At 28.6% G+C, this 15000-nt stretch overlaps 1 protein-coding gene across 4 annotated transcripts in view; it reads right to left on the bottom strand.

The window, feature by feature from the left end:
* Positions 1-15000, bottom strand: part of LOC124956207 (iroquois-class homeodomain protein IRX-6) — a 52867-nt gene that overhangs the window by 11252 nt on the left and 26615 nt on the right. For all 4 annotated transcript variants that reach the window (XM_047511694.1, XM_047511695.1, XM_047511693.1 and 1 more), the window contains one exon: positions 14355-14467. In XM_047511694.1, the coding sequence (XP_047367650.1) occupies positions 14355-14467 (113 nt within the window). The remainder of the gene's footprint in view (positions 1-14354; positions 14468-15000) is intronic.

Raw genomic sequence — 15000 nt, 5'->3', positions numbered from 1 at the left:
ATAAATAGAGAGAGAGAGAGAGAGAGAGAGAGAGAGAGAGAGAGTGATAGGGAGTGAGAGGGGAAGGAAATTTTGTCACTATGCTTGACAATCGGTTGTTTCACATCCGACTCATTTTATTAGCAATTGCTTGCAAACTGACAGATCGATCGTAAACCTTCTTCTATGTACATGTATATATGTGTGTGTGTATGTGTATCATGTATGAGAGTGATAATAGTGAATCTCTCTCTCTCTCTCTCTCTCTCTCTCTCTCTTTCTATCTTTATCTATCTATCTCTATCTTACACATGTACATCTTTCTCTCTTTCGATCACGTGTGGTCCTCTATATATCGACGCTCATGTATCGATAAAGAAATATATATATATATATATATATACATATGTATGTATGTATGTATGTATGTATGTATATTATACAATCATTCTCGTTTAAGAATCTAAACGAGTTTATATAAAACTTAACACTGTGTGTGCTACTTTGTCATACGATCGCTTAAAATCCATCTTAGTTAGTATTACGCTTTATAAACGCAGACTACGTTCCAAGATTACAGTCGGAGTTGAGTTATCGCTAATCGAGATTAACTCGAGCCAGTGTTGTGCCTAGATTACGAAAATTTACAACGACCGTTCTAATGTAGTTTCTCGTAATCTCCGAAAACGATCTTGACTGTAACGGTGGACTATATTATACATACACATACATATATTATCGCGTTGGTGTCGCGATTACGATTCATCGCGAAAGTTAATTTTTGTTTCTTTTGATTTCTTTTTCTTTTTTTTTTTTCTTTTTTTTTTTTTTTCTTCTTCTTTTATTCAAATCTTTACGACCCTCTTAAGCGATAGAGAATATATATATATATATATATATATATATATATATAACAAGTGCTTACGTTTCTCCAAATCGTAATTACATTTTTTTCTTTTTTAACATTAACGAAAATTATTCTTCTCTCTTTGTTAATTTTTCTTTTCATGTTTTGTTTTCTTTTTTTTTCTTTTTCTTTTTTTTTCGTTTTAACTTAATTATCTTTATTTAAAAAAAAAAAAAAAAGTTTCTTTACAAAGTTATTATTTTTTATATCTCTTTCCCATTAGAACACAATGCATGTACATATGTAAATATAGGTTACGTAAATCTTTAACTTTTTATAAATAGTACCGTATTTACGTATATGCAAAATCATGATAATGAAATAAATCGATTATTGCTCGCGCCAATATTATATGTCCATGTCTCTCTACGTGTATGCGCTCGTGTGTATATAATTTTCTTTTTTAAAATAGATAGATACTTTTTTTCTTTTTTTTTTTTACTTTTTACTTAATAGTTTTGTTTTTTTTTTTTTCTTCTGCTTTTTCTTTTTTTAAGATTAATAACAAAACGGCGCACGCAAAACGATCCTAGCAAAGCATTTTCAGATTAACATAATTTCCTAGGAGATAAACGAGAGAGAAAGAGGACAAAGAGAAAGAGAGAGAGAGAGAGATAGAAAGAGAGAGAGAGAGAGAGAGAGAGAGAGAAAGATGAGAAGTATGGTGAGGGATGAATTGGGAGAGGAGGGTGAGGAGGGTGACGAGTTTAAAGTAGAGTTTCGATAGAGCTACGAGAGAGATCGTCCATAAGAACACATTACTTTCACTCGTTAGTTCGTTGCGAGTAAAGTCGGTATCGGTGGTCGAGGGGTGCGGCCAAGTCATTAAATCCTGCCGTAGGAGACGACGGCCGGCAGGACTAATCTACGTCCATTAAGGCTAATGGGAAAAGCGCGAGCCAAGAGACACGCTGTGGCCAGGCCTGTCGTGTGCTACGACGAACCGCTGTCATCTGCATGTCGACGATGTAAAAGAAAGAAGAGAGAAAGAGAGAGAGGTCGTTACCCCGTCCCTCTTTCCCAAACGAAAAACGTGTGTTGTATCTTTCGTTTGGTATAATGTTGGCAACGATAAACGAAGGAACCCTTTGCCTATTTTTAATCCTAGTTCTAGTTCTAAGATCCTGGTTCTGGTCCTGATTCTGGTTTTAATTCTGGTCTTATTTTATTATTATTCTTTGACAAAAAGCAACCCTTCTCTAGCACGAAAATCAAGCCATTAAATGGCCGTACATCATTCAACTTTCACGATGTTAAATACTTGTGGAAGATCGAACGAAAGGGTTCCTTTGCTATTCGTTAAATCGAATTGAAATTATCTCTAACAATTTTTAGATTCTAATTGTTGAAGTTTTGTTAGTTTATATATATATATATATATATATATATATATATATATTGGTTGGAATGTTTTATTTTGCTTTTTTCTTTTTCCTTTTTTTTTTTTGCTTCCTTCTCTTTCCGATAAGTTATCAATTGGCTATCACGCTTTAATGATTTTCCTTGAGATTTATTGTTGTGTATTAAATGTTTGAGAGTTCGTTTGAGAATATACTTATATATATCAACAAATAAATTATATAAGTATATTAATGATAAAAACTTTCGATATATATATATCAGATAATATACATACAAGTTTTTATCGTTGGATTAGAAATTAGCTCGTTAGTTTAGATCGACATTGATAGAGGCAAGACAAATTAATATTCGCAATTAATATCAGTGATACTCTTTAGATGTTTAATATATATATATATATATATATATATATATATATATATATATATAATTAATTTTTTATAATTTATATCATAAGTTTATCAGATTACTTACAATGTAAACATAGATTACTAGAAAAGAAATTTATAACTATATATATATATATATATATATCATGATTTCATTCGAAATGTATAATCAGATATATTTACTTATTTATGTATGTATGCACGTAGATTCTACGATACTTCAAAGAATCTATCGTAGAAATAAGTCTATCTTATAGAAGTTTACCGATCGAATTCCATTCCGAAGAACGATGAGCCAATGTTGCTGCAATATATGATGCTGAGAATCAAATAACGTTCTCATTGTACTTACTTATGGTTGGTCGGACTTATGCAATATTCCGAGAAGTTCAGAGCTTAAACATTTATGCGAAGAAGGGAGAATTTTAGTCATTGCTTTAAACGAGTTCGTGAGCTATCGACGCATGCGCTTTGATAAAATGCATTATCCTTCGTGTTTGCATTAAACCGCGAAATATATCAATGTACTTCTGATATAGCATACTCTACGCTAAAGGATACACATAACAAGTAGAAACATTATTCTCAATGAATACATACTAAATTATGTATAATATCGTTGGTTAACTCTAGTCGATTAAGTATACTCTTTTTTTTCCTTTCCTTTCTTTTTTTTTTTTTTTTTTTTTTTTTTTTACATAATCAACCTACGATATTGCATGCGAAAAAACGTCGAACGTTTTCATTTATCGTGAAAAGGAAAACAAATGACTTTCAAATGTCATTCTGATGTAATAAAAAATTAAATATTTTACGATAAATTTGACGAAAAACTTTTTCATTTTATTATCGATTATATTAGAAAATATATCCGTTCGTATTATTGATAATCTTAAATTTATTTCTATATAGATATATGCAGATATATTATTTTTCTTTTTATTATTATTATTATTATTATTATTATTATTATTATTATTATTATTATTATTTGATTTAATATATTTATTTCTTATCTTTATTATTACATTTGCTCGTTCATTTTTATTTATTTAATAAAGACGTATCATCATGTCTTATCATTATTTATCGTATTTGTTATTGATTAACTAAAATTTTCTAAATTAATTATTGAAAATAATTGTATTTTATTATTTTATCATTCTACCGTTGTTAATTATTAAAATTTTATTTTTAACTAAGTTAAACATTTATATATATTTACATCGTTATTTAATTCGCGTTAAAATTAAATCATTTTTATTCTCCCTCTATATATTCAATTATTTAAATTTTCTTTTAATCATATTTAATATCTCACGTTTATATAACGATCTTGTTTTTGCATTTAATTTCTTGATAAATTCTCAAAAGTGAAAGAGAAAGAAAGAAAAAGAAAGAAAAAAGGGGGGAGAGAGAGAGAGAGAGAGAGAGAGAGAAAGTTAATTGCTCGAATTATGTATATAATAAAAACACTATCTTAGTGTCGATCGAAAAATCTCAATTAAGAATACAAATTACACTTACATAAAAGAAACTTTCGTGTTATTCATTCTTTATCGAAAATGAAAATCACATTTCTAATAAGTATACATTGCATTTAATTTCTGATAATGAATGGTTAGTAAAAAAATAAAAAAGAAGAAAAAAAAAAGAAAAAATAAAAAGAAAAGAGAAGAAAACAAACAAAAAGAAAGAAAGAAAGAAAGAAAAGATCATTAAACCGACAAATTACATAATAACAACATTTGTAATATTTGTCTTATACGACGATATAGAATTTAAAAACTAGTCTATAGACTTTAAAATATAGTCTTTAAAAGTACTTACTTAAAAGAAATATATATATATATATATTTCTTTTTATGACACATTGTACATAATTTTCGTTAATAATAATAATGAAAAAAAAAGAAAGAAAAAAAAAAAAAAAGAGGAAAAAAATATTCATCGATCGACGATTCTCATAATTCCTTTTTATTCGCTCGATACGAAGAATGAAAGAACTCCATTACGAATGCATATTGCATTTAATTTCTGATAGTAAATGTCGAAGAAAAAAAAAAAAAAAAAAAAAAAAAAAAAAAAAAAAAAAAAAAAAGAAAAGAAAAAAGAAAAAAAAAAAATAAGAAATTTCTCTCGTCAAACGACGATTTGCATAATATTATTAAAAAAAATCCTATCGTATTTATTTATATTTGACTATTTTGTACGATATAGATCGCGCGTTTGTAAACAATTATAACGCTAATAACTTTTTCGAAGGTGATAAATATTTCGAAAGATAAAAAAAAGAAAAAAGTGACAAAGAGAGAGAGAGAGAGAGAGAACGTTAGTTCGAATCGACGAGAATGAATTACATAACGAAACATTCGTATTATTTATCTTACTCTCGTCAGATTGGTAACTCGTTGGGAATACATATTGCATTTAATCGTGGTAATACGACAGTGTTGGTCGTTTGTCGCCGACAATACAGAAATCCTTTTTAAAAATTCCACATGCAACAGAGAAGTCGGTACGTCCTTAAACGAAAAATTGATAGTGTTAGTGATGGTGATGATGGTGATGGTGGTGGTAGTGATGATGATGATGATGATGATGACGATGATGATGATTATTATTATTATTATGACTCGCCGCTCGTGCTTTCGATTCGCGTGCCGACACATCGGTGTCGTTGTACGGACATACTTTTAATAAAATACGTGTCGCGCACGCGCTTACCTCTTAGCATGAGGATGAGTATGAGGATGACCATGAGTATTAGTATTGGTAAGAGTATGACAGTATGATGAGTATGAGTATGTCTATGTATATAAGTATAAGTGTATGGGTATGAGTATGAACGCGAGCGCGCACCCTGTTCGATGTTTCATACTAAATCAGACGAAGAAATGGATAGAAAAGAGAACGATATGAAGCTTAAACGAAAGAACGACCGACGTAAGCGAATGAAGTGGCCCGGCTGCTCCTTTCTTATTGTCTACCCTATATGTCTCCGGAAGCAGGGCCAATCCGGCGGAAAGACGAGACCGTTAACCCGTTCGATCCCAAGACCTCGCGGTCATGCATGCCAACGCTGCATTATTGGCTTTTTGTATGCTTATGTTAAGTGGCCCCTCGCACACGTTCTCGCATAATCGACAACCTCTCTCTCTCTCTCTCTCTCTCTCTCTCTCTCTCTCTCTGTCTCTGTCTCTGTCTCTGTCTCTGTCTCTGTCTCTTTTTCTCTCTCTTTCTCTATCTCTCTTACTGTTACACTCGGTGCTCTTTATATTCCTCGAAAATTCTCCACACCTTCCGTCTTTTTTCATTCAAACGATTTTACGTCTACTTCCGTGTCTTCTGTAAACGCTAACGAAATGTTAAACTTTATTTTATATATAGTGTATGTATATATATATATTTTTTTTTTTTTTGTTTATTTATTTACTTATGTATCGATAAATGTTCAATAAAATTTCACCTCTTTTTCTTTCTCTCTTTCTTTTTTTATGTTATATCCATATAAATGTTTCATTTAAATTATTATCTAATTTAATAAAGTTAATTTTTGTCTTTGTTATTTTTAATTTGTCCTTGTTTTTTTTTTTTTTTTTTTTTTTTTTTTTTTTTATAATTAGCTCGTTTTATTTAATTAACAGATTAATCAAGAGATCGACGAGATCTTTTTATGAATATGTTTTGAGAAAATGCTCGAAGAAAACAAACAAAAAATACATATATATATATATATATATTTGTTTTTTTTTTTCTTCTTTTTTTTTTTTTTTTTTTTTTAATATAAGTTAGTGAAAATAAAATTATGTGCATGATATTCGTACAATTTTATACACGTGTAATGTACGGATGTCTTAAGTACGTAATTATATAAATTTCTTTAACGTTTCTAAATGTCGATAATTTTTATTGATTATATACGTATCTATGATTGTTTAAAAAAATTAATTGTACGATATGCCCTCGAGTTTAATACGTTTTGATTAAATTCAATTTAACAGTCTGATATATACATATATATATATATATATAATGTATTATCGCGACGACGAACATATAACGTAAATACATGTAAATGTTTATCCTCATATTTTCATTTAGGTATGTAAAGAGATATAAGAGAATAAAATTAACTATATTGGAATATCATAATTTTATAGGATTTACACATTCAACTTACGTAAATTTTGTTCCATTGTTTCTTAAATATCGACATTATCAATGATTAAATGTATTTATTATCGTTCGAACAAAAAAAAAAAAAAAAAAAAAAAAAAGGAAAAAAAAAGAATCGTATCACACGTTTTCACGTTTAATGTATAACATATCACGATGTTTAAATTAAAGACTTTGTTTATATTATACGCAGGTATTTTAAATGAACAATATTTTTAAATATCTTATAATATTTTATTAATGTGTTTCGTTCTTTGATATTAAACAATTAATAAATATATTAAAATGTTTTTACGAATATTATTTAATCATTTCTAATGAAACCTTTTTCTTTTCTTTTTTTTCTTTTTAAATATTAATTAAATAAATATCCGTACGAATGAGATTACGGATTATGATATTAAATATCACGTGATATATATATATATATATATATTTTTTTTTTGTACATTAAAGAATTATTTATACAATTATATGTTCAATTTTGTATTATGTTTTGATTATTTCGAATTTAGCAGTATTGATGTCAATTATCTCGACTATGCGTTAAAGTTCTTTTTCGTACTTTTTAATGCAACCGAGAGAAAGAGAGAGAGAGAGAGAGAGAGAGAGAGAGAGAGAGAGATAAGATGTTTAAAAGAAGAAAAACATAACGTTAGGTATACCTATCGCATCGTGAAATATATATCCAACGACGAGATGTTAGTCCAAGCTAATTGCATCGCACTTGCAAGTCGTGCCGAAAGTGAGAAAAGGAAAAAGGAAACAGGGACCTGCACGATGATGATATTACGTAATCACTTAAAACAGTCCTTATCTCAAGAGAGATAAATTTGACGATGTAATCTTTCATTTATATATATATAAAAGAAAAAGAAAGATGGCAAAAAAAAGAAGTACACTGAGATAATTATTTGGGACGGTTATCCATACGTCAGCAAAACTGAAACGACCATTTTAAAATTGTGTTTAAATGAAAAGTTAAGCGTATCGCCACGCGAATATCAAGTTCTTTTTTCTTCCTTTTTTTTTTTATTTTTTCTTTTTCCTTTTTTTCTTTTTTTGTTTTTTTTTTTTTTTTTTTTCTTTTTTTTTGTTATCATCATTTTATACCTTCTCTCCATTATTTATCTCGTTTATTACACTATATCGTTCTTTTTACTTTCCTTTTTTCTCTCTCTTTTTTTCTTTCTCGACATGACGTATGTTAGATCTGGCGAAAAGTTTTATCTGCGTTTTATCTTTTTCTTTTTTTTCCCCTCTTCGTTTTTTCCTTTTTCTTTTTTCTTCCTTTGCCCCCTCCCCCCTCCTTTGTTAAGTTCAAGGAATTTAACAAATTTTTATATTGTTCCTTTTTTTTTCTTTTTTTTTTTTTTCTTTTTTTTTTAATTCCCATTCTCAATTTTTATTCTTTCTCCATTGGATCATAACGGAAGATGAGTAATAATGAAGAGGATTTTTTTTTTTGTAGTCACTTACGCGATATTAGTTCTTTTAGATTTTAACGAATATATTCATAATGACATTTATAAAATATTCATATACGTAATTTATTTAAATTATTATATTCTTTACGAGGTAAATTTTTTTTTCTTTTTTTTTTTTTTTTTTTTTTTTTTTTTTTTCTGTACACATACACATACAAAAAGTTATTTAACTTTACCAGAGAATATATCACGTTTGCTTTGAGTATTTGCGATTATTATGTTTCGCATTTTCTCGAAAATTTGCCATTAATGTTATTTCAATATTGAGAAATGTAAAACACAAGGCTTTCTCGTGTACAAACACGTGTACAATTTGTTTAATAAAAACTATCTCTTTTGCTGATTTGTTTTATTAGCACAATGGAAGTATCACGTTAGGGATAACCTCAAAGTGCAAAAGATTAATATTTAATTAACAATGTAATTATCATTAATATTAACCTTCTTTTTATCCTTTTTCTTTTGTTTCTTCTTTTTCTTTTATATATATATATATATATATATATATACATTTCAAGACGAAAGTATATGAGAATTTTTTTACACTGACGAAACTTATCGTTATTACAAAATTAATATTAAATAAAAAAAAAAAAAAAAAAAAAAAGACTTTCCTTATGGATCGTACGAACTTTAATTTAAGAAAAAAGAAAGAAAAAAAGAAAAAGAAGAAAAAAAATAGAGATAACTCAAAGTTCAAAGGATTAATATATAATTAACAATGTATAATCGTCATATTTTGTCATCGACATTAAAAAATTCAATTGCACCATCTCGAGACATTTATTTTTCCAATTTTTTATTCAAATACTAAAACTATAATGATAAATTGGCGTAATTACGAATTCGATTATAAGTTTAAAATATTTTGGCGGGGGAAAGGAGGGGGGGGGGAGGGAAGGAGCGGAGGGGAGAGAAACAAAAGAATTAACTACATAATCGATTATGAAAATGATCTATACCGATAAATAAGCCGATCGATCTCTCATTAATAATTTCTCTTGTCATTTCGATAAAAATCTATTCAACCTTTTAACGAATCAAAACTTTTTATTTCTCATATATTAAATAGAAAACAGAAAATACATAAAAACAATTAATTTCTATAGTTAACTTCTATTGGAACACATTTACTTGACGTTGAAATAATTGAGAAAAAGAAAAAAAAAAAGAAAAGAAAAGAAAAAGAAAAAGAAGAAAAACGAAAAAAAAGCAAAGAAGAATTTGTTCCCCTTCCACTCCCACCCCCCTCTGTTCACATCCCTTTCACTCTCCTTCTCTCTCTCTCTCTATGTATTTACAAAACACTGTAACTTGTATTTAAAACGAGCCGAATTAAAATGAAATGAAATAAAATGAAATAAAAAAAGAAAAAAGAAAAAAAAAAGAAATAAAATAGAAGAAGTAATATCTATCTAAAGAAAAGTATCAAAGAGAAAAAGAAAAGAAAAGAAAAGAAAAGAAAAGAAAAAAAATAAAAGAAAACGGGAAAGAAGAAGAAAAAAAGGAGAGTTGTAAGAGGGTGTGGAGAGATGGTGGTGGTGTTGATGGTGTAGTATAGCGTTCGATAAAAAAAAAGGTAAAAGAAACAGATGAAGTAAAAGATGGAGAGAAAAGTCGAAAGAAAAAGAGAGAGAGAGAGAGAGAGAGAGAGAGAGGGAGAGAAAGAGGGGGGGGGTAAAAAATTACGAAATAAAGAGAGAAAGTAAGCAAGTAAATAAATAATTAAATAAGTAAATAAGTAAATAAGAAAGTAAGAAAGAAAAAAAAAAAGAGAGAGAGAGAAATGTCGAGCTCGTTGAGAAGAAGGTGCAGGTGCAGAAGGTCCGATCGTCTTCCGGCAATTCTTATCACACTTTGGCCGAGTGCGTGTTGCGGTTCCGGTGAGGAGCGGCGGTAGGTCCGCCATAAAGGAAGGCTCGGTGCGCTAAGCGACTAGACCGAATGGATGCTAAGCAAGCTGTAGTACCCGATCGCTTCCTTGCATACGAAGCAGTCTTAGCGACCGGAAGTGCGTCACGTCGCAATATAGTATCTAGATGCCATGAGCCGTGAGCTCTTGACGCAGTTGTCAAGCCGCGTATAGCCTTGCCTTTACCGTGACGGTGAGCAGGGATCGAGGGGTCGGTGGTTGGGTTGGTAGAGGGAGGAGGGGAGAATTCGACTGATAGATACGTGACTGAGAACTCATACTCGACTTACTTACTTACATACTTACATACATACTTTAGTGGCCTTATCGTGATTTTCAATATCATAGAAATCCTATACGAATTATTTCTTTTCTATATCTTGTTATTGTTTTTTTTCTTCTTCTTCTTCTTCTTCTTCTTCTTTTTCTTTTCTTTTTTGTATTTCTTCCTTCCTTTCTTTCTTTCTTTCTTTCTTTCTTTCTTTTTTTGCTCTCTTTTTTCTTTCTTCTTTTTTCAAATTTTTGTTTCATTTCGTTTCGTTCTCTTCTTTTGCAATTAATTACTTTTAACGCAAAATCATTAGAAACATATAGAATTCATTGTTTATTCATGTATGTAATATGTAATGCGTATGTAAGTAAGTACATATCGTATATAATCGTCTCTTATCGAACTTTGGATATCGTTGAAATCTTAGTTGAATTATTCGTTAAGTTTCTTTGTTACGATATCTTTCTCCCTCTCTCTCTCTCTCTCTCTCTCTCTCTCTTTCTTTTTTTTTTTGTCTTTGTCTTTTTTTTTTTTTTTTGGTTTTTCGTACGTTCATATTTCGAAGACGATCGTGATCGTTTTAATTAATTGCAACTTTATCGGAACGATATATATGGGTTATAAATATATCCGTTGAACGTTTCACGATCTAATCTTCTAAGCTTTCTGTGTCATTTCTCTAAATGGATTCCTGATCGATAGATTCCAGAAATCGATACTGAATTCTTCGTTCCTTCTATTTTTTTTTTTTTTATTTTTTTAATTTTTTTTTTTTTTTTTTTTTTTTTTTTTTTATTATATGAATTAAAACGATGAATATTCTCGAATCTCTTGGAATCTTTAGCATTGGTCTTGTAAATTCTAATCAAATTCAAATCGATACCGATTGTAGAAATAGTTTTGAATTATTTGTTACACCGTATCAATTCAATTGCAAACGCAATTGAAAATTTTGAAATTCTAATAAAACATTTTATTCGACGGCACTTGATAATATAATCGTATAAACTTATACATTGCTTTTCTATTAAATTTCTAATCAAACGATTGCAAGAAAAATCGATAGACGAATATTTAATTTCTTTGTTACATTGTTTAGAATTGAATTAGAACGATGACGTTTATTAATTATTTCAAAATACTTCACGTGTCAACGATAAATAAATAGAATCGTTTCACGATCTAATCCTCTAAGCTTTAATTTAGCCGTTTCTTCCAATGAGATACAGAATCGATCGATCCTAGAAATTGATTTTGATTTTTTGCATTCTTTGTTTAGACGATTTCTTTTTTTCTTCTTCTTATTTCTTTTTTTCTTCTTTTTTTTTTTTTTTTTTTTTTTTTTTTTTATTACGTTGAAAAGAAAGAACGAAATTTTCGAACTATTTGAAATATTATCTTTTCAAAGATATAGGACATCTCTCACGATTTAATCTTCCAAGCATTATCACGTTTTTGCAATAAGATTCTAATCAATATCGATCGTGAAAATCGATATTGAATTTCTCACATTCCTTGATTTACTTCAACGTTAAATTGGAACGATGAGAGTGTTTCGAATTCGTTGTTTCGTAAGAAACTTTATCTCCCGAAGATATCTGATATTACATGATCTAATCTTGTAAACATTCCATTAGTTTTATAAATAACCAGATCGTAGAAATTGATTCAGAATTTTTTCTTTTTTCACACACACACACACACACACACAGACACAGACACATATATATATATATATTTCTTTTTTCTTTTTTTTTATATGTATATATATATATATATATATATATAAAATTAAAATGAAAATTTTAAAAAGCTTTTATCCCGATGTAAAATATATTTTTTATATCTCGCGATTTGATATAAACATTACGTTCCTTCTGTAACAAAATTTAATTACATTTTCACGTTAAATTTGTTCTACGAAACATTCGATCCCGTCGGAAATTTTATCTATCAAAAATATTCAATAATTCGATTTTCTTTGATACAATTATGTTTATAATAATAAAAATTGAAATCAATCGATTGATTAAATCAATTCTAATCATGTACATATATATAAATAATCTTACGTAACGATATTGAATTAAAATGATGAAATTATTAAATAGTAATTATTTCGTCAGAAACATTATATACACTAATCAAAATTATCTGACAATTTACAAAATAATCAGATAAATATTACAACGCTTTCATGACGCGATTCAAATCAATCGATCATACGGTCAAAATATTGTAAAAATATAATACTTTATGAGAATATTCTAATGTGATCTGGATGAATAATGAATGTATGTAATAATAAAACTAATGAGTCTGAGAACTGTATGAATAATGAATTACATAGACGTACAATATAATAAGAAAAAAAAAAAAAAAAAAAAAAAAAAAGAAACAAACAAATATTCGTCTATATATAAAGTATATATAGATAAAACATAAATAATTATAGATATGTATATATAAATATATACAGACACATTATTATCAAATGCGATTAATATTTCATTATACACAAATCATGTTTTTTTTTTTTCCTTTTTTCTTTTTTTTTTTTTTTTTTTTTTTAACAGTAATTAGATAAATCGTATCGACCTATCTAATTCTTTATGTTATTTATCGAGAGAGTATTTTTTAAAATACTTTTTAATCGGTACTTTAAATATACGCTCGATATTTATAATAAAGTATTAAAAAAATATAATAGTTCAACATTATTACATCGATTAATATAAAATCATCAAGTTTATTTATAATTGAAATTATCGATATATTATAAATAGACATGATCTATATTTATATTTATGACAAGTCATGAAACTTAATTATTATCAATCATTTCTCATCGATATTTTCCATTAGAAATAACGATTATATTTATTTAACAAAAAGCTATTCGTTCATTTATTAATTAAACGTATCTGTCGTATAAATAGTAAATAGTTAAAAAAAGAAAAAAAAGAAAAATAATTCTTAAATTCGATTACGTATAAATATGTAAAAATTCTTTTTCATAATCTCTTTTAAGTTGTCAAAACTAATTTGCAAATTTCGTTGCTCGGGAGAGAAAGAAGTGACGGAAAAGGAAAAAAAAAAAAAAAAAAAAAGAAAAAAGAAAAAAGAAGAAGATGAAAAATACGAAAGAAAAAGGAAGGAAGAAGGAAAGAAGAAAGACGATGGCAAGGAAAGAGAAAAAGAAAAAAAGAGAAAAAAAGGAAAGAAAAAAGAAAAAAAAAACACACACACACAGAAAAAAAGAATTTCTCGTAACGAAACCGTGTTAATCCATAGTATGTAAATTCGATCAGAAATTATTATCAACAAACGAAGACCTTTCACCGGTCGAGTCGTTGTGACACTCGTTGACCGATTCGAGAACGAAGCCTCGAGGAAAAGACGGCTGAGGCGACAGTCTCGGGTCAACTCAAGGCTAATTTATTAGAATGTTTATGTATTCACGGAGAAAGAGAGAGAGACAGAGAGAGAGAGAGAGAGAGAGAGAGAGAGAGAGAAGCAAGCTTATCTAACCAGGCGCTAACACAGCGTTCAAGAATGAAGAACGCAAAGAGAATAAGAGAATCGTGTATGTCCCCCCTTCTTGCCTCCCGACCTACCCACCCATCCATCTATCCACCCACCCACCCGCCTGCCTGCTTGCCTGTTTGCCTGCTTGCCTGCCTGCTTGCCTGCCTGCCTATCCTTATTTCCCTCTTTGTCTATCAATTTCCAATTGTATGAATAACGACATTTTAAGATAAGACTTTTTTTTAATTTTTCTTTTTTTTTTTTTTTTTTCTTTTTTCTTTTTTCTAATTTTTATCGATAAATTCGTCGATAATTGTGCACATATAAGTTAGTTACTTACCCGTTAAATGGATAACTCGCGAATGCGGCATCGTAGGGATGATAGACCGAGGGATAGGGCCATGCTGCCGCTGCACCTGCACCAAGATTTTCCTTCAAATCGAGTCCAGCGGCCTGGAAAGAAATGATAAATTCGTATTCATTTGATCTTGAACGTTTTTTTTTCCTCTTCGTTGTTGTTTTTTCTTTTCTTTTTTCCTTCATTTCTCGCCAAGCACAAAATAATACTTTCATGAGATCTTAATACTTTCATACAACCTGCTCTAATTGTATTTATTTTGATATTTCAAAATTATGGAAAAGGGAAAGGGAGTCGATTTTTTTCTTTCTATTATTATTGTTATCTCCATTGAAATAAAAATGAGACAAACGTGTAAACGAATGCACGATAATGTAAGAGATAATGTAATAACTGTTTCTTACATTTATTATGAAACGTATTAACTTATGGATATTTGGGTTAAATGTTTTTCGAGTGATATTTAAAAAGAATCAAATTAATCATTTTCCATGATGATTCATTAGGCTTGCCAGTTTTTATGATATGTTGGGGAAAAAAAAAAAAACAGAAAAAAAAAAAACAATAAAGAATAATTAGCCTAATGCATTTTTGAATAGGAGTAATTGATTGTTGAAAAAAAAAAAAA

This window comes from Vespa velutina, chromosome 21 (genome assembly GCF_912470025.1).
Source record: "Vespa velutina chromosome 21, iVesVel2.1, whole genome shotgun sequence".
Taxonomy (NCBI): Eukaryota; Metazoa; Arthropoda; class Insecta; order Hymenoptera; family Vespidae; genus Vespa; species Vespa velutina.
Note: the sequence above shows the minus strand (reverse complement) of the source record. Positions and strands in the feature narration are given on the sequence as shown.